This window comes from Pan paniscus, chromosome 8 (assembly GCF_029289425.2).
Source record: "Pan paniscus chromosome 8, NHGRI_mPanPan1-v2.0_pri, whole genome shotgun sequence".
Taxonomy (NCBI): domain Eukaryota; kingdom Metazoa; phylum Chordata; class Mammalia; order Primates; family Hominidae; genus Pan; species Pan paniscus.
In genome coordinates, this window is record NC_073257.2 from 24,652,447 (window position 1) to 24,673,170 (window position 20,724).

At 44.6% G+C, this 20,724-nt stretch overlaps 2 protein-coding genes across 3 annotated transcripts in view; both read left to right on the forward strand.

Annotated features, from left to right (window-relative positions):
* DHTKD1 (dehydrogenase E1 and transketolase domain containing 1) overlaps positions 1 to 6,386 on the forward strand; it is a 66,004-nt gene extending 59,618 nt beyond the window's left edge. Inside the window, exon 17 of one of the 2 annotated variants that reach the window (XM_063607633.1) lies at positions 1,939 to 6,386. In XM_063607633.1, coding sequence (XP_063463703.1) covers positions 1,939 to 1,980 — 42 coding nt within the window. In that variant the 3' untranslated portion in view covers positions 1,981 to 6,386. Of the gene's footprint in view, positions 1 to 3; positions 1,771 to 1,938 lie in introns of those variants that run through there. The other variant, XM_034929945.3, reaches the window with a different exon arrangement.
* A 62-nt stretch (positions 6,387 to 6,448) lies between these two features.
* The window catches only part of SEC61A2 (SEC61 translocon subunit alpha 2), a 38,877-nt gene continuing 24,601 nt past the window's right edge, over positions 6,449 to 20,724 (forward strand). Inside the window, exons 1-3 of the mRNA XM_034929948.4 lie at positions 6,449 to 6,633; positions 9,991 to 10,058; positions 12,851 to 12,916. Of these exons, the coding sequence (XP_034785839.3) occupies positions 6,627 to 6,633; positions 9,991 to 10,058; positions 12,851 to 12,916 (141 nt within the window). The 5' untranslated portion in view covers positions 6,449 to 6,626. The remainder of the gene's footprint in view (positions 6,634 to 9,990; positions 10,059 to 12,850; positions 12,917 to 20,724) is intronic.

Genomic DNA, 20,724 nt, shown 5'->3' on the forward strand with positions numbered 1-20,724 from the left:
CAGGACTCCTGGACTTCTTGAATTAAAAGATTTCAAAAGTCTAAGCACAAAAATGAGATGGAAGATTAGATCTTTGTAAAAGGTTAGTTTAGGCTGGGCGTGGTAGCTCACGCCTGTAATCACAGCACTGTGGGAGGTCAAGATGGGTGCATCACCTGAGGTCAGGCATTTGAGACTAGCCTGGCCAACATGGCTAAACCCCGTCTCTTACTAAAAATATAAAAATTAGCGGGGCATGGTGGTGCATGCCTGTAATCCCAGCTACTTGGGAGGCTGAGGCAGGAGAATCACTTGATCTCAGGAGGTGGAGGTTGCAGTGAGCCGAGATCGCACCACTGTACTCCAGCCTGTGTGACAGAGCGGGACTCTGTCTCAAAAAATAAAAGGTTACTTTAAATCTCTCTCTCCAAATTTCTTTTATTTTGAGACAGAGTCTCGCTTTGTCGCCCAGGCTGGAGTGGTGCGATCTCAGCTCACTGCAACCTCCACCTCCTGGGTTCAAAAGATTTTCCTGCCTCAGCCTCCCGAGTAGCTGGGACTACAGGTACGTGCCACAGCCAGTTTTTTGTATTTTTAGCAGAGATGGGGTTTCACTGTGTTAGCTAGGATGGCCTTGATCTCCTGACCTCATGATCCGCCCACCTTGGCCTCCCAAAGTGCTGGGTTTACAGGCGTGAGCCACTGTGACTGGTGGATCTCTCCAAATTTCTAATTTTACACCTCACAGTCTGTTCATGGTTTCTTTTTATGTCTTCTCTAACTCGAATCATGAAATGTGTCTTCTGTTGGCTTAACCTTTCTACTCTCAATCACTACTGCAACATGGATCAGCATTTTACATTCCCTTGCGGGGAGGGACCATTTGAGGAATTCCAAATCAAATACTCATTACTTTTTTTTCCCTTAAAAATTTAGTAGGCCAGGCGTGGTGGCTCATGCTTGTAATCCCGGCACTTTGGGAGGCTGAGGTGGGCAGATCACCTAAGGTCAGGAGTTTGAGACCAGTGTGGCCAACCTGGTGAAAGCCTGTTTCTACTAAAAAATACAAAGATCAGCCAGGCGTTGTTGTGCATGCTTGTAGTCCCTGCTACTTGAGAGGCTGAGGCAGGAAAATCACTTGAACTACTCCAGCATGGGCAACAGAGCAAGACTCCATCTCAAAAAAAAAAAAAAAGTGTAAAAGGGATACTATTTTTATTGTCAACCAAGGAATTTTTTAAAAATAATAAAATTTCAAAGGTAATATAGTCAGTCTAAAGATGTCTAAGCTTCATAGTATTTTTCCCAAATAGCATGTGTATGCAAGACATAGAAGAGCTAAGCAAAATAGTTATTATTCTCACTAAAAAATTTTTTATTTTACTAAGAATAATTTGTAATTTCAGACAAAACTAAAATTTTTCCATGGTTGCTACTATTTCTACTTCTTGAATACCCAATTTAAGGTTTAGTCCTCATTGAACATTAAAATGGCATAGATAGATATAAATAATAGATATAAATAAGATACAAATATAAAATTACTAAGGTTTTCTCTTTTTCTTTTGAGACCAAATCTCGCTCTGTGGCCCAGGTTGGAGGGCAGTGGCGCGATCCCGGTTCACTGCAACCTCCGCCTTTCTAGTTCAAGTGATTCTGTGTCAGCGTTAGGCCGCTTTGGCCTCTTAAAGTGCTGGGATTACAGGCGTGAGCCACCACGCCTGGCCCTTTTACAAAATTGAAGAAATGAAAGGGTTACCTCGCCCAAAAAAAAAAAAAAAAAAAAGATTACACTGGAAGGAAGTCACAGATTAAGGATCAAGACTGTTGAGTCTTTAGGTTCCAAAAGCTTCACCTACATTTTTCTTATATGTATTTGGATATTAAAGAAAATAAGTTACATATACACAATGGAATATTATTCAGCCATTTAAAAAAATAAAATCTTGTCATTTGTAGCAACATGGATGGAACTGGAGGTCATCATGTTACGTGAAATAAGTCAAGCACAGAAAGACAAAACTTGGATATTCTCACTCACATGGGAGCTTAAAAAGTGGATTTTGGCCAGGCACGGTAGCTCATGCCTGTAATCCCAGCCCCTTGGGAGGCCAAGGCGGGTGGATCACCTGAGGTCAGGAGTTTGAGACCAGCCTGGCCAAGAGGGTGAAACCCTGTCTCTACTAAAAATACAAAAAATTAGCCGGGTGTGGTGGTGGATGCCTGTAAATCCCAGCTACTGGGGAGGCTGAGGCAGGAGAATTGCTTGAACCCAGGAAGCAGAGGTTGCAGTGAGCTGAGATCATGCCATTGCACTCCAGCCAAGGTGACAAGAGCAAGACTCCGTCTCAAAAAAAAAAAAAAAAAAATGTGGATCTCATGAAGATAGAGAGTAGATCAGTGGTATCAGAGGTTGGGTGGGGAAGGGGTGGGCTGATGAAAAGAAGTAGATTAATGGGTACAAATATATGGTTAGGTAGAAGAAATAAGACCTACTGTTAGATGGATCGGTAGGTGACCATAGTTTAATCAGTAGGTGACCATAGTTTACAATATCTACTATACATTGTGAAATAGCTAGAGGAGAATTCAAATGGTTCTATCATAAAGAAAAGACAAATATTTAAGGTGATGGATATCCCAAATACACCAATTTGATATTTACAAATTATATGAATGTATTAAATTATCACATGCACCTTGAAAGTATGTACATCTAGCATTCATCAATTAAAAAACCCCAAAAGCTCTTACTCTATAGAAATAGTAATTCATTGTCATTTTATTTAAATCTGATAAAGCACAGTCTAAAGCAGACTCCTTTCCTCACTGCCAATTGCAATTTTATTTATTTATTTATTTATTTATTTATTTATTTATTTAGAGACAGAGTCTCACTCTGTCCCCCAGGCTGGAGTGCACTGGCACGATTACGGCTCACTGCAGCCGCGAATTCCTGGGCTCAAGTGATCGTCCCATCTCAGCCTCCCAAGTAGCTAGAACTAACGTGCCTGCCACTATGCCCTGCTAATTAAACAAATTTTTTTTCTTATAGAGACGACGTCTTGCTATATTGCCCAGGCTGGTCACAAACTCCTGGCCTTAAATGATTTTCCCGCCTTGGCCTCCCAAAGTGCTGGGATTACAGGCATGAGCCACCACACCCAGTCTAATTTTTAAAAATTATTTAAGTCAGACCGGTGGCTCGTACCTGTAGTCCCAGCAACTCCAGAGGCTGAGGTGAGAAGATCCTTTGCGCCAAGGACTTTGAGGCTGCAGTGAGCTATGATCTCACCACTGCACTCCAGCTTGGGTGACACAGTGAGACCCATACTGTGAAAAATAATAATACATAAAAAATTAAACAGGGCGCACAGTGGCCCATGCCTGTAATCCCAGCTCTTTGGGAGGATAAGGAAGGCAGAGTGCTTGAACTGGGGAGGCGTAGGTTGCAATGAGCTGATACAGTGCCACTTCACTTCAGCCTGGGTGACAGAGTGAGACCCTGTCTCAAGAAAAAAAAAAAAAAGTATTTATATTACTTTAGTGTCGTGTTCCTGTTTTCTTTGACTCATATGGGGATCCAGCTAAAATTGAACTGAACACCAGAAATGACCTTTTAAGAGTAAAATGGTATTTCATCAATAAATACTTTATTGGACATATAGTCCCTATATTACATTTTTATGGACCTTAGAAATACACAGAAGTAAAAGATAAAATGGGTTGCCCACTGTCCTCAATGGGCTAACAATCTATTTGAGAAGACAAAGCATTTAATACATGGAGACATTTTCTTGTTGGATGTGCTAAAACAATGAAAGATCAAGGTAGACTGAGAGTCTGGAGGGATGTAGATTAGGTGGCACATTGCAGTTAAACAAGGAAAAGCCCTAGGTGGCATGTAGTGGTAGAACCAGTGGTGGAAGGGGCCAGGAGCAGTGGCTCGTGTGTAATCCCAGCACTTTGGGAGGCTAACGCAGGCAGATCACTTGAGGTCAGCAGTTCAAGACCAGCCTGGCCAACATGGTGAAACCCCATCTCTACTAAAAATACAAACTTAGCCAGGCAGGGTGGCATGTGCCTGTAATCTGAGCTGCTCAGGAGGCTGAGGCATGAGAATCACTGGAACCTGGGAGGTGGAGGTTGCAGTGAGTTGAGATTGGCCACTGCACTCCAGCCCAGTGACAAAGTGAGACTCTGTCTCAAAGAGAAAAAAAAGAATGGTGGAAGGGTAATTCACAAAGTTTATCCAGAGTGTCAAAGCTCATTCCCAGGCTCTTACTTGAACCATGGAACTATCCCAGAAATAGGCAGTAAAAAGAGGCACAGGATACTCTTCACCTTCTGTGATATTTTCAATTTAGTGCATCTTCCCCCCGCCACCCCCGCCTCCTTGCTGGAGTACAGTGGTGCGATTTGAGCTCACTGCAACCTCTGCCCCACCCCCTACTGCCGGAGTACAGTGGTGCGATTTGAGCTCACTGCAACCTCTACCTCCAGGGCTCAAGCCAGCCTCCTGAGGCCTCCTGACAAGCTGGGACAACAGGCGCAAACCACCATGCCCGGCTGATTTTTGTTTTTTTACCTTTCATAGAGACGTGGTCTCACTGTGTTGCCCAGGCTGGAATTTAGTGCATCTTTATTGAAAGGATATTGCATTCATGAAATTAGCTCATAATTGAGTGTCAAAACTGCACTTAAGTCAATCATTTTGTAGGCTATTGTACATAGTAGAAAAAGTAAGAACGACCACTCTATCTAGAAGTTTACTGCATATCAGGGGAGATTAGGCAAGTATAAAAATGACTAATACAAAGTAGAGTGAGGTAAGGATGAATTAACAGGATGGGAGATTATTACTGTGGCAGATTGGATTTTCCAAAAATTCCCACAGCGGTATTTTGAATCCCACATGTTCTTCCAGAATCTTGCCACAATCTCCCCTAGAGGTGGTGTCCCTACGACTTGTGGCTGCCCCTACAGACACAATGCAGTAAAAGATGCTGGTTCAGTTCTGAGGACATCCCTTGGATCCCAGCTGCCACGCTGTGAGGAAGCCCAGGCCACTTGGAGAAGCCATCTGGAGGTGCTGGAGCTGACACCAGCACCCAATGCCAGACTGGGGAATGAGGGAGCCACGTGATCATTCCAGTCCCCAGCCCTGGGGCTGTCCCAGTTGACCTCAAGTACAGCAGAGACTCATGCAAGCTGGACCTAAATTGCACACCCCCCCGAAATATATAATTTATTTCATGGACATAGATCTGAACATTAGAACAGATTATTGAGGCCGGTTTTGGTGGCCCATGCCTGTAATCCCAGCACTTGGGGAGGCTGAGACAGCTGGATTGCTTGAGCTCAGGAGTTCGAGACCAGCCTGGGCAACATAGCAAGACTCCATCTCTACAAAAAATACAAAAATTGGGTGAGTTTGGTGGCGGAAACCTGCTAGTCCCAGCTACTCGGGAGGCTGAGGTGGGCAAGTCGCTTGAGACTGGGAGTTCGAGGCAGCAGTGAGCTATGATTGTGCCACCGCACTCCATTCCAGCCTGAGCCACAGAGCAAGACCGGCTCTTAAAAAAAAAGAAAAAAGATAACAGTGGCTTCAGGAAAACTGTTCCACGGTAGGAGGCATACGATCCTGATCTCTGTATTTTGGAGAAGACGGAGGGGCCTAGCTTACGTCGAGACAGGGGAGTTCATAACTATTAACTATACACAACGACGTGTCACAAATTTTTACAAACTTCCAAGAGATAACGATAAGAAGCGGCCGGGCGCGGTGGCTCACGCCTGTAATCCCAGCACTTTGGGAGGCCGAGGCGGGCGGATCACGAGGTCAGGAGATCGAGACCATCCTGGCTAACACGGTGAAACCCCGTCTCTACTAAAAATACAAAAAATTAGCCGGGCGTGGTGGCGGGCGCCTGTAGCCCCAGCTACTCGGGAGGCTGAGGCAGGAGAATGGCGTGAACCCGGGAGGCGGAGTTTGCAGTGAGCCGAGATAGCGCCACTGCACTCCAGCCTGGGCGACAGAGCGAGACTGTTTCAAAAAAAAAAAAAAAAAAAGAAGGAAGCAAAATAAGATTGGTTCGGTCCCGTCCGCTCTCAGCGGCTCAGTCCCAGGCCTCGGGGCCAGAACCGTGTTCCCCGCGCTACTTGGGCGGCGCCGAGATCGCGGCCTCCCCGAAGGGTGCCCAGGAGGCCTGGGTCGGCCGTGGGGCGCAAGGAAACGGCGGGTTCTCCACACTGAGCCGCGAAAGCCTGTAGACGACGAAGAACCCCGCAGCCTTGGCCTCTGCGCGGCTTCTACGCCCCACGGCTGCCCGCCCGAGCCCTGCCCCCAGGCGCGCCGGCCCCGCCTCCCGGGTCCCGGGTCCCGGGCCCGGGCCCGCCCTGCCCCGGCGCCAGTGGTCACCATGGCAACGCAGCGGACGTCGGCCAACGGCCCGCCTGGGGGCGGGGCTGGGCCGGTCGGGCGCGCGGGTCAGGTGGCGAAGGGCGGAGTCTGCGCGGGGTTGGGCGGAGCCTGCGCGGGGCCGGTAGGATCGCGTCGGGAGCCGGTACCGAGGCCCGAGCCGCGGGAGCCGAGCGAAGGCAGCGCCGAGGCCGCGGTTTCCCCCTGGGCCTCCCCAGCAGCAGCCATGGGCAGTGAGTAGCGGCGGCTGGAGCGGGGACTCTGGCTGGGAACGCAGGCCCCGCCTGGGCTGCGGGCGGTGGGGCTGGCGCTCGCTCGGAGTCGCGGGGGCCGGGGATGCGCGGGCCGCTCCGGGCCTCTGCGGAGGGCACGGGCCGGGGGCCTCCGCCGAGGCTCCCCTAGCCGTGCGAGGCCTTGCCCGGCGGGTACCGGGACCCGGAGGCCCGGGGTTTGCGTTTGAAAGAGGGCGAGGATGGCGCTGGGAGGCCATTGGTTTTGGGGGCGGGGAGTTAGGGCACCGGGTGAACCTGGACCACTTTTTAATTTTTCAGGAGTTAAAGAAATCCCGTGTTTTTATTCCCTCGTCATCTTTCCTTGGCATGTTGCATTGAATAAAGCTCCCTAACTCGTTTAATTTTAAAAAAAGTGATGCATGGCGTGTGTTTTAGGGAGGAAAGGAGTGTGCATTGGTAACACAGCGTTTTCCTTAAACTGTTCATTCTGTAGCGTTTAGTGAAAACTGTAAGGTTGTATAAGCCTTAGGGACAAGGCCTTATGTTATAGGAATGTTTTTCAGGGCCCTCCCCCTAACACTCAACCCCACATATGTGCACGTAGCTACTTGCATAGCTGTGAAGATGTTCGTTGGATGAATGGGTCGTGCATACCCAAGCAGGGCACCCATTGGCCAACTAGTGGACATTTGGGGGAAATTAGAAAGGAGTAGGAGAGACCCTTGGTAAAATTTTGCATCACAAGGATAGACAGGGGGCAGCCAAAAGCTTTGCTTGAACATGAATACCCCTTACAGATGATCATAAAGTGTCAAGAAATCTGAGAGTGGCTTGGATTGAGGTGGAGAGGAAAAGGGATGGAGAGGTTCTAGGAAGCCTCCTGATGTGATTGATGCTTGTTTCGCGTTAGCGATGAATGCTTTCATAATGCAGATTTACTTTCCAGAAAATCCAAAGTATTAGGTTGCTGCAAAAGTAATTGCGGTTTTCAATTACGTCTCAAAAACCGCAGTTACTTTTGCACCAACCTAATAGTACTTGGGTAACAAACATCTGCCCATGACAATTAGTTAATCCTTCTGTCAAACATCAGTGACTGGTGGGGCGCAGAGGCTCACGCCTGTAATCCCAGCAGTTTGGGAGGCCGAGGAGGGCGGATCACCCGAGGTCAGGTGTTCGAGACCAGCCTGGCCAACATGATGAAACCCCATCTCTACTAAAAATATAAAAATCATCCTGGTGTGGTGGTGGGCGCCAGTCATCCCAGCTCCCCAGGAGGCTGAGGCAGGAGAATCCCTTGAACCCGGGAGGTGGAGGTTGCAGTGAATGGAGATCATGCCACTGCACTTCAGCCTGGGCGATAGAGCGAAACTCCGTCTCGAAATAAACAAACATACATCAGTGACTGCCCATCATTTGTAGAGGCTTTTTTAAAAAAGATAATATAGTCAACTTTAGGCAACTACGGAAACGTAATCACTCACTTCAGCTTTAAGACAATTTTGGGATGTTGGTATATAGAATCCAGTGTCTGTAGGGGAAGAAAAGCCGCAGAGCCTAACTAATACCTAGCTGCGGCTTGTCTTTCTCCACATTGCAGACCCTTTGGCAAAGGACAGAAGCTTGAGAGGTTGTCATTTTCACCCTCCAGTTCTCTGGCAGGACTTGACTTAAGCCGTGCCAGAAGACAGTGTCTATCCTTAAAGAACCTTGATTTATCTTACCTTTATATATTATAAGAGTAGTCTGGGAAAACAATACTTTCTGATGAAATGTAATTGTTAATTCTCTGGGTTGATTATTTTACACAAGCACTTTTATATTACCTGGGAGAGTAACTAGGCAATGAAATGTGGTCTGATGAAATGAAACAGACATTACATACCTTTTTTTTTTTTGAGACGGGTCTCGCTCTGTTGCCCAGGCTGGAGTGCAGTGGCTCCATCTGGGCTTACTGCAAGCTCCGCTTCCTGGGTTCACGCCATTCTCCTGCCTCAGCCTCCTGGGCAGGTGGGACTACAGGCGCCCGCCACCACGCCCTGCTAATTTTTTTTTTTGTATTTTTAGTAGAGACGGGGTTTCACGTGTTAGCCGAGATGGTCTAGATCTCCTGACCTCGTGATCTGCCCACCTCGGCCTCCCAAAGTGCTGGGATTACAGGCGTGAGCCACCGCGCATGGCCTACATACTTTAAAAAGGTAACTACAGGGGCCGGGTACCGCTCACGCCTGTAATCCCAGCACTTTGGGAGGCCGAGACGGGCGGATCACGAGGTCAGGAGTTCGAGACTAGCCTGACCAACATGGTGAAACCCCAGCTCTACGAAAAATATAAAAATTAGCCAGGCATGGTGCCGTGCGCCTGTAATCCCAGCTATACACGAGGCTGAGGCAGGAGAATCGCTTGAACCCTGGGGGCAGAGGTTGCAGTGAGCCGAGATGGCGCCACTGCACTCCAGCCTGGACCACAGAGGGAGAATCCGTCTCAAAAAACAAAAACAAACCAGTTAACTATAAGGGCCAGGTGCCATGGTTCATGCCTGTAATCCCAGCACTTCGGAAGGCTGAGATGGGAGGATCGCTTGACGTTAGGAGTTTGAGACAAGCTTGGCCACCATGGTGAAATCCTATCTCTAGTAAAAATAAAAAAATTAGCTGGGCTTGGTGGCACTCACCTGTAATGCTAGCTACTCGGGAGGCTGAGGCAGGAGAATCACTTGAACCTGGGAGGCGGAGGTTGCACTGAGCCGAGATCGTGCCACTGAACTGCAGCCTGGGCAACACAGCGAGACTCTGTCTCAAAAAAAAAAAAAAAAAGTTAACTATAGGAGGTGATTCCATGATTTTTTTGTCACCTATGCATTTCGGCATCTTTCAGTTGTTTAAGGCAGTTCTCTACAGAAGAGCCCATTTCCCGTTGTGCTTCCTGAGTGCAGAAGGCACCCTCCTGTCTTCCTCCTCTGATACCTGCTTTCTTCTGTCATGCATTGTCTCACGGGTACCACGGTAGAGTACATTTGCTCCCTTTTGACGTCGTGATGCCCTTTGAACAGCCCCCTTTCTGTATATGTAAAATGATTGGATACAAGTGTGAGGAAGAAAGTTCTGGAAAAAGGTTGCTTGGATTGCTTCACTTCTACTGACCAGCCATCAAACCATTTGGACTTCTTTGTCCCTGGAATGATATCTCTTCCTTTACGTGTCATTTGAAATGGAGAACAGTATGATGATTTAATTTGGGGCTTAGGGGTGGGGTGAATTGCTGGTGAAAGAGAATCTTTGTATTTGATTTTCTAGAAAGATAGATCTTTTTTTAACTTCATAATAATAGGAACATTTATTCTTTTTCTTTTTACAGTCAAATTTTTAGAAGTTATCAAACCATTCTGTGCAGTTCTACCAGAAATTCAGAAACCGGAAAGGAAAGTAAGTATAATATTTTAGTAATATAGAGGGTAGCTCAAGGGCTTGTCCTATGAAACCAGCAAAATTCATTTCCTTTCCTCAGTCCTTCTCTGTTGGTAATTGGAAAACTATTGGTGCTCATCCTCCTTGCAAGAGGCACAAAGTGAATAAAACTAATATAAATCTGTTTAAATCTAGATAGATTAACTCATGCTTTCAAAAATGACTGTTCTTTAAGTTGTGACATTTCCAAACTAAGTGTTTCTTCGGCCTGTGTGTTAGTTAAGACCGGGTATTCTCCTGTCTGTAGTGATCCTTTATAAATCCTGTAGTATTGGGTGTGTATTGTGTTTGCTAATGATGTCACCTACTGGACTAGAAATAACCCAGTCTGCTGGATAGGTTTTGATGAGTACAACTGTTTTATGTAAATGAATTGCATTTGCACAAATATATACCTCCCATTTCTTGATTCATTCATTGGAAAGAAAAATGACAGGAATGCATTCAGAAGATACTGTGACTGGGTCAAATCGTTCTTCCATCATTGCAAACTTTCAGAGTGAAGGTATTTAAATTCTGGAAATATTGTTCATCCTAGATTGGCCAATTTCTAGAAATTCTTCATCAAACTACAAATTTCTCATCAAACTAACAGGAATAGGGACATAGAGATAGGTAAAAGAATTTTAAACTTACCATTTGATTTAGAAGTATTTATTTATTTATTTTTGAGACAGAGTCTCGCTCTGTCCCCCAGGCTGGAGTGAGGTGGCGCCATCAAGGCTGACTGCAAGCTCCAGCCTCCGGGTTCCCGCCATTCTCCTGCCTCAGCCTCCCGAGTAGCTGGGACTACAGGCGCCCGCCACCACGCCCGGCTAATTTTTTTGTATTTTTAGTAGAGATGGGGTTTCACCGTGTTAGCCAGGATGGTCTCGTTCTCCTGACCTTGTGATCCATCTGCTTCGGCCTCCCAAAGTGCTGGGATTACGGGCGTGAGCCACCGCGCCCGGCTAGAAGTATTTTTTTATTGCTTTGAGATTGTAAAAATAGTTGTTCCATTAACATTTAAGGCATCCTGAGAAACCCTGGCTTTGCAGTCTATAAAATATTCATATGGCACTGTCACCAGCAGGCCCACCTTCGCACAGTGCAGTGTTCACCGAATCGCGTGCACGTTCGATCCCTGCTTTGCTTTGGCTCCTTTTCAGTTTCATTTAACACCGTACAATGCAGATGAGAACTGCCTGTATTTAAATTACCTTTTTTATGAAAAGTAAAGAAACTTGTATTTAGGAAGTTCAGCTGTTTGTTGTAGCTGCTACTGAGGTGAAAGGGACATTAAAAAACAATCTAGGCCCAGCACAGTGACACACCTGTAATCCCAGCAGTTTGGGAGGCTGAGGCAGGTGCTCAAGAGATGGGGACCATCCTTGCCAACATGGTGAAGCCCCGACTCTAAAAAATACAAAAAAATTAGCTGGGCATGGTGGCGTGCGCCTGTAGGCCCAGCTTCTCGGGAGGCTGAGGCAGGAGAATCGCTTGAACCTGGGGTGGTAGAGGTTGCAGTGAGCCAAGATTGCGCCACTGCACTGCAGCCTGGGCAACAGGGCGAGACTCTGTCTCAAAAAAAAAAAAAAAGAAAAAAAATCTACCTAGGATAGTACTTCAAAAAGGGGCATTTAAGAGTGAATAATAGGATGTCACGATGGGGAACTTTAGTTACGTTTTTGTGTGGATTTGTGCTTTAAATTTGCTGTTTCGAAAACCAAACACCACATGTTCTCACTCATAAATGGGAGCTGAATAGTGAGAACACATGGATACCGGGAGGGGGAACATCACACAGGGGCCTGTGGGGGTAGGGGGAAAGGGGAGGGAGAGCATTAGGACAAATACTAATGCCTGCGGGGCTTAAAACCTAGACGACAAGTTGATAGGTGCAGCAAACCACCATGGCATACGTCTGCCTATGTAACAAACCGGCACGTTCAGCACATGTATCCTAGAACTTAAAGTAAAATTTAAAACAATAATAATAAAATAAAAATATTTAAGGTAAAAATTTTGAAGTAAAAGAGAAACTGAAAAATCTAGATTTGAAAATTCTTTCCTCAGTAAAAGTAGATTTAAAAAAATATAAGCTTAATTTTTTAGAACATATTTCTCTTTTTAAATTTGTACAAATATAAGTAGCACAAATGCAGTTTTGTTACATGAATGTATTATGTAGTGGTGAAGTCTGGGCTTTGAGTGTATCCATCACCCAGATAACGTTCATTGTACCCATTAAGTAATTTCTCATCATCCATCTTTTCCTGCCACCCCTGTACCCTTCGGAGACTCCACTTCTGTCATTCCATACCCTATGTCCATGTGTACACATTGTTTAGCTCCTACTTTTAAGTGAGAGCCCACAGTGTTTGACTTTCCACTTCTGAGTTGTTTCACTTAAGATAACCTCCTCCAGTTCGTTCCATCCAGGTTGCTGCAAGGGACATGGTTTCATTCTTTTCATGGCTCAGAAGTATTTCATTATTTATATACAGCATATCTTCTTTATCCAGTCATCAAGAAGCATCTGTGCATGTGTGTCTGTATATATGTGTGCTTGTGTGTGTATATATGAGAGAGAAAAAAATGTTTGTAAAACTTTGTACCTAATAAACAAAAATGCTTCCTTTATAACACATAATGGACATTCCCAATTTCTGTGAATTAGGCCCCAAAGAATAACCTCAAAACTCTGCTGCCCCCCAAAAATTTGCTGTTTCTTGGTTTTGATTGATGATTCTTTACATTTTGTTGTACAGATCCAGTTTAGAGAGAAGGTTCTATGGACTGCTATAACGCTCTTCATTTTCTTAGTGTGTTGTCAGGTATGTAACTATACTATTAAATAAATGTCTGTACCATTGTTCTAAGGTTTTGATTGGTTAGAATTTGAGAATTTTTTTTGTTAAAATAAAGAATATATTGAGCTCAATATATTGAGCATTATTATCCTTTTTATTTTTTATTATTAATTTTTTTTTTGAGATGGAGTCTCGCTCTGTCGCCCAAGCTGGATGCAGGGGCATGATCTCGGCTCACCGCAACCTCTGCCTCCTGGGTTCAAGTGACTCTTCTTTCTTGGCCTCCCGAGTAGCTGTGGGACTACAGGTGCCTACCACCATGCCCAGCTAATTTTTGTATTTTTCTTTATTTTATTTTTTGAGATGGAGTTTCACATTGTTGCCCAGGCTGGAGTGCAGTGGTATGATCTCGACTCACTGCAACCTCTGCCTCCCCAGTTCAAGTGATTCTCCTGCCTCAGCCTCCTGAGTAGCTGGGATTACAGGTGCATGCCTCCAAGCTCAGCTAATTTTTGTATTTTTAGTAGAGATGGGGTTTCACTATATTGACCAGGCTAGTCTCGAACTCCTGACCTCAAGCTATCCACCTTCCTCAGCCTCCCAAAGTGTTGGTATTATAGGCGTGAGCCACTACGCCCAGCTGAATTTTTGTATTTTTAGTAGAGATGGGGTTTTGCTGTATTGTTCAGGCTTATCTCAAACTCCTGACCTCGGGTGATCTACCTGCCTCAGCCTCCCAAATTGCTGGGATTACAGGCGTGAGCCACCGCACCCTTTTTTATCTGGCATTTTTTGTTTTTAAATAGAGACGGGGTCTATGTTGCCCAGGCTGGTCTCCAACTCCTAGGCTCAGGTGATCCTCCTGCCTCAGCCTCCCTAGTAGGTAGGACTGCAGGTGTGCCCCACCATGTCTGGCTAATTTTTCAATTCTTTTGCAGGGAAAGGGTCAAACTAAAACCAAATTTTTAGAATCTTGGGTTGTACTGTGTTTAAAAATTACTAAAATTTGATGATAGTGGTTTTTTTGTTTTTGTTTTTTGATTTTTTTTTGAGACAGGGTCTCACTCTGTCACCCAGGCTGGAGTGATCACTTCAGCCTCGACTTCCCCAAGCCCAGGTGATCTTCCCACCTCAGCCTTCTGACTAGCTGGGACTACAGGCACGAGCCACTACACCTAGTTAATTTCTTTTGGTATTGTAGAGATGAGGTTTTGCCATGTTGCCCAGGCTGGTCTCGAATTCCTGGGCTCAAGCCATCCATCTACCTCTGTCTCCCACAGTGCTGGGATTACATGCCTGAGCCACCACAGCCAGCCCAATGATACTTTCAAATAAAATGTTGCAGACATATTAAGTTCACAGTGTGAGTATAAAATGTGGCCTGCCTATGTTTTAGGGTTATTGTAAAGATTAAATAAGATAATTTAGGTCAAGGTGGCTGGGCATGGTGGCTCATGCCTGTAATCCCAGCACTTTGGCAGGCCAAAGCGGGAGGATTACTTGACGTCAGGAGTTGAGACCAGTCTGGTCAACATGGTGAAACTCCATCTCTACTAAAAATACAAAAATTAGCCAGGCATGGTTGCGTGCACATGTAATCCCAGCCACTCGGGAGGCTGAGGCAGGAGAACCACTTGAACCCAGGTGGTGGAGGTTGCAGTGAGCTGAGATCACGCCACTGCACTCAAACGTGGGCAACAGAGCGAGATGCTGTCTCAAAATAAATAAATACATAGATACATACATACATACATACCAGATAATTTAGGTCAAGGTTTTTTGGGGAGTTCGAAAAGCTATCGAAATACTTGTAAGAACTTTTAAAAAATTATATTGGGAAGCAGTAGAACAGATTAGGTACATAATCTGGAGAAAACCTAACTATATTTTCTTTCTGAAGGATGAAATGATCTGATAATTAAAGTACTTTTACTACTGTTCTTGTTTTAAATTTGTTTTAAGTGGTCAAGGAGAGAAGTTTAAAGAAACAAAGAAAAATACAAAGAAAAAAAAGAATAGTCATCCATATTTCTACCATTGACTTTCAGCATCTTAGAAACTCCTCTCCCCACCATTAAAAAAAAAGTCAACCTTGTGGAGGTATAATATATATACAGTAAAGTACACCTGTTTTTAGGCGTACATTTTGAAGAGTTTTGACAAATTTGTACACCCACGTGACTACAACCTCTGTGGATATAGAACATTTCTGTCACCCCCGAAGTTCACTGTAACCTTTCTCAGTGAATCTCCGCAGGCCCAGGCTGCCACTCATCTGCATCCTGTGACTATACTTTGATTTGTTTTTTCTAGAGCTTCATGTAAATGGAATCATACAGTAGTATATTCTTTAGTGTCTAACTTCATAATCTTTTTGAGATTAATTCATATGGTCGTTACATCAGTAACTCATTCCTTTTTATTTCTGAATACTGTTCTGATGTATGAAGTTATCACAGTTTATTCATTCATTCGCTTGTTAGACATTTGGGTTGTACCCAGATTTTGGCTACAACACATCAATTTGCTATGAACATTCATGTATAAGTCTTTCTGTGGATATTTTTCATGGGTGAGTCCTTAGAAGTACAGCTGTTGGGTTTTATAGTAAATATATGCTCAACTTATAAGAAATTGTCAGCTCTTTTCCAAGTGGTTGCCCCATTTTGTTTGTTTGTTTGTTTGTTTGTTTGAGACGTAGTCTCGCTCTGTTGCCCAGGCTGGAGTGCAGTGGCACGATTTCGGCTCACCGCAAGCTCCGCCTCCCGGGTTCAAGCGATTCTCCTATCTCAGCCTCCTGAGTAGCTGTGATTTCAGGCACGTGCTACCATGCCCAGCTAATTTTTGTATTTTTCGTAGAGCTGGGGTTTTACCATGTTGGACAGGCTGTTCTTGAACTCCTGACCTCAGGTGATCTGCCTGCCTCAGCCTCCCAAAGTGCTGGGATTACAGGCGTGAGCCACCACGCCCGGCCCTTGGTTGCCCTATTTTGTATTTCCACCAGCCGTGTTCTGGAGTTCCAGTTGATCTGCATCCTGGTCTACTTTTTGTATTTTTGATTATTTTAATAGTAGTCATCTTGCCAGGCACAGTGGCTCACTCCTGTAATCCCAGCACTTTGGGAGGCTGAGGCGGGTGGATCACCTGAGGTTGGGAGTTTGAGACGAGCCTGACCAACATGGAGAAACCCCGTCTCTACTAAAAGTACAAAATTGGGCTGGGCACGGTAGCTCACACCTATAATCCCAGCACTTTGGGAGGCCAACACGGGCGGATTACGAGGTCAGGAGATCGAGACCATCCTGGCTAACACGGTGAAACCTCATCTCTACTAGAAATAGAAAAAATTAGGCGGGCGTGGTGGCGGGCGCCTGTAGTCCCAGCTGCTCGGGAGGCTGAGGCAGGAGAATGGCATGAACCCAGGATGCAGAGCTTGCAGTGAGCTGAGATCGAGCCACTGCAGTCCAGCCTGGGCGACAGAGCGAGACTCCGTCTCAAAAAATAATAAATAAAAATAAATAAAAATACAAAATTGGCTGGGCGTGGTGGCAAATACCTGTAATCCCAGCTACTTGGGAGGCTGAGGCAGGAGAATCACTTGAACCGGGGAGGCAGAGGGTGCGGTGAGCTGAGATTGCACCATTGCACTCCAGCCTGGGCAACAAGAGCGAAACTCCATCTCAAAACAAACAAACGAACAAACAAAAAAATAGTCGTCATCCTAATGCATGTGGTTTTAATTTGCATTTCCCTGATAAATGCTATTGAGCAATATCTTCACGTGCCTATGAGTGCTTGTTTATTTCTCAGAAGAGTAAAGTGTCAGATTTGTAAAGTGTCTTTGCAAATCTTTTGCCTATTTAAAAAAATTGATTATTGTCTCATCATTGAATTATAACCATTTTTACATTTTCTGGATACAAGTCCTTTGTTAGATGTGTGTATTATGAATTATTTCTCCCAGTCTGTGGCTTGCCTTTTTTCTTAATAGTGTCTTTTGAAGAATAGAAGTTAAAACATCTATTTTTCTTTTTATTTTTTTTCAGAGACAGACTCTTGCTATGTGGCCCAGGCTGTCCTCTAACTCCTGGGCTCAAGCAATACTCCTGCCTCAGCTTCCTGAGTAGCTGGGACTACAGGCGCATGCCACTGTGCCCAGCAGGAGTTTTAAATTTTGATGAAGTTTAGTTTATGTTTTTTTTGTTCCTTGGATGGCTTAGAGTTTTTGCTTCCTAAGGAATTTTTGCCTATTCTGATGTCATGAAGATTGTCTCCTGTGTTCTTCCAAACATTTTCTGGTTTTAGCTTGTATGTTTTGGTCTGTGATCTGTTCCAAGGTAATTTTTGTGTGTGGCGTGAGGTAAGGGTTGATTTTCGTTTCCTTTTACATGAGTATCCAGCACCATTTGCTGAGAAAAATTCCCCATTGAATTACTCAGGCCTCTTTGTTGAAAATCGGTTAACCATATAAGCACAAATCTGTTCTGTGCTCTCTGTTGATCTATGTATGTGTCCATCCTACTGTAAGCCACTTCTTAGTCCTGTAATCAGTTTGTAATCATTACTCCAACTTTGTTCTTCTTTTTCAGAATTGTTGTGGCTATTCTAGGTCCTTCATATTTCCATACAGAATTTAAAATCAGCTTGTCAGTTTCTACAAGAAAGCCTGCTGGGATTATCATTCGTGTTACTTTGAATTTATAGGCCAATTTAAGAGAATTACCATCTTGACAATAGTGAATCTTCTAATCCGGGGCTCAGTGAATTTTCTTCTGTCAGGGTTCAGATAATAAATATTTTAGGCCTTGCTGCTGAAGTTCAAGAATCCAAGAAGAAAACAAAGAATGACATTTCACATGCCTGTTTCTTTTTTTTCGATTCTCCTGCCTCAGCCTTTCCAGTAGCTGGGACAACAGGCACGAGCCACCATGCCCAGCTAATTTTTTTGTATTTTTAGTAGAGATGGGGTTTCACCATGTTGGCCAGACTGGTCTCGAACTCCTGACCTCAAGTGATCTGCCCACCTTGGCCTCCCAAAGTGCTGGGATTACAGGCGTGAGCCACCGCGACTGGCCTTTTTTGTTTGATTTTTGTGATGGGCCCAGCCTCACATGACTGTTTCATGTAATAAATTTATTTATGCATCTTAAGTTACATTATTTCTTCTCTAATACGTTTATATAGTTGCCAAACTGTTTCTTTTCATCTTTCTCATGCTTAGGCAGTTCTGCCTAGTATGGGAGATTTCTTTATTCTCTTTCCTCTGAATCTCAAAGAGATTCTAGCCGGTTTTCTTTAGGGAGTGGTAGGAGGTGAGATAAACTGAGATAAGTACAGTACATGCTTCCTGGACTCTGCTCTCTCTTCGCTTAAAAAATTATTTTATTTAATTGGTGTGTAACTGATTATATATTTTCAGTGTACATGTGATAATTTAATACATTTGTATAATGTATAAAGATTAAATCAAGGTAATGAGGATATCCATCACCTTAAATAACTTGTCTTTTCTTTACACTAGAAACATTTGACATATTCTCTTCTAGCTATTTTTTGTTTTTGTTTTTATTTGAGACGGAGTCTCAGCTCTGTCGCCCAGGCTGGAGCGCAGTGGTGCGATCTCGGCTCAATGGAACCTCCACCTCCCACGTTCAAGCAGTTCTTGTGCCCCAGCCTTCCAAGTAGCTGGGATTACAGGTGCGTGACACCACACCCGGCTAATTTTATCGTTTTTAGTAGAGATGGGATTTCACCATGTTGGCCAGGTTGGTCTTGAACGCCTGAGCTCAAGTTATCCACCTGCCTCTGTCTCCCAAAGTGCTGGGATTACAGGCGTGAGCCACCATGCCCGGACCCTTCTAGTCATTTTGGAATGTATAGTATTTCTTGTTATTTTGTTAACTGTCTTGAGAAGCTGTCTGCCATATGACTGAGGGGGCGTGTCTTTCATTCTAGGCTCCAGATTGCTGCCCTGTCGTGGGAGAATTTTTCATTCTCAATTCAGTGTAGCCCATTACACTTCACTTCCATCAGAGAGGCTCAGCCGGTTGCTGTCTTCTCTTTCATCCATTTCTTCCCAGCTGCTGTTTCTCTTCCTTCTTATCCAGAGGAGGGAATAAGATAAGAATATCTGCGGTTTACTTCCTCCAGATTTGGAACATTGGTGGGAGGTCTGAGATCCTGTCGACTTCCCGTTGTGAGGGTCAGGAGCAGCTCTGGTGCTGAGTCTCCTTCCTCCTCAGCTGTCTGGAGTTTTTCCCCCAGGACCACCAGGCTTCAAGTTGACAATCCCTTTTCTTGTTTGGCTGCTTCACAGATTTTTTTCTCTTTCCATAGCTTTTTTTCATTCTTGGTAGCTTTTGCTATTTTACATGTTTTAAAAAATGTATTTTAGGCTGGACGTGGTGGCTCATACCTGTAATCCCCACACTTTGGGAGGCAGAGGCGGGCGGATCAGGAGTTTTAGACCAGCGTGGCCAAAATGGTGAAACCTCATCTCTACTAAATATACAAAAATTAGCTGGGCGTGTTGGCACATGCCTTTAAATCCCAGCTACTTGGGAGGCTGAGACAGGATAATTGCTTGAACCTGGGAGGCGGCAGTTGCAGTGAGCCAAGATCATACCACTGCACTCCATCCTGGGTGACAGTGAGACTCCGTGTCAAAAAAAAAAAAAAAAGTGTTTTATTATGTGTCAGTGGAGGAAAATGCTGTGATTTAATTTCATATTGCCATCTTCCCCCAGAAATACCTTGTTTGGTTTTTGGTTTGGAAATCCCTGGTGTTAATTTTCTGTTTCTGCATCTGATTAGTTCGGGTTTCCATTAGGGCATGGAATGCTTTTTTTTTTCTAAGTACTGTACTGTATTTTGTCAAGTTTGTTAAAAGAGAAACTTCAGACAAGATAAACTTAGGGTTTATTTGAGCATTAAAGGATTCATGAACCTGGCAGCACTCAACATGGGTAGAGGGGCCGAGAGCTGCTCCATGGGTGTGGGCAGTGAGCTTTTGTAGCAGAAGTAAAGAATTGCAGAAGTAAAGAAATTACTTGATTGGCTACAGTTAGGCGTTTGCCTCATTTGATTATGTTCCAGTGAGAGGTTTCTGTGTAGCCAATAGGCTGGTTGACTGTGATTGGTTGAAACTCATTCAGAATTAAATATCCTCTAAGGTCATTTTCAGTTTTCTTTTGTGAGACTTCAGGGTACAGAAACAACCACAGGCTAATGGCCACCTGCTTAGAGTGCCTTAACAAGTTGAAACTGATTATTATATTAAATATAGTGCAAAGTTTGGAACTCTGCAACTGTGACAGATTCATAGAAAATAGGCTCCTATTGTTGTCCACCTGTTGTTGTACATGATCCTCTAGCTATGGAATTTACTAAGCGAAATAAAATTAGAAACCAATTTTAATAATCCTACTGGCTGCAGGAAAGGAGGGTATACCATTAATTATGGGAGGTTGGCTTGCTCTGTTTCCCACAGAGCACCTAACTGTGGGGGATTAAGGAAGGTCGTTGGGCAGAGTGACCGCTCTCCACTTGTGGAATATTTTGATATGGACTCTCCTGTAATGTTTCTTTTGTTTGTTTGTTTATTTTTGAGATGGAGTCTCACTCTGTCACCCAGGCTGGAGTGCAGTGGCATGATCTCAGCTCACTGCAACCTCCGCCTCCCGGATTCAAGCGATTCTCCTCCCTCAGCCTCTTGAGTAGCTGGGACTACAGGCACGTGCCACCACGCCCAGCTAATTTTTTTTGTGCATTTTTAGTAGAGATGGGGTTTCACTGTGTTAATCAGGATGATCTCGATTTCCTGACCTCGTGAT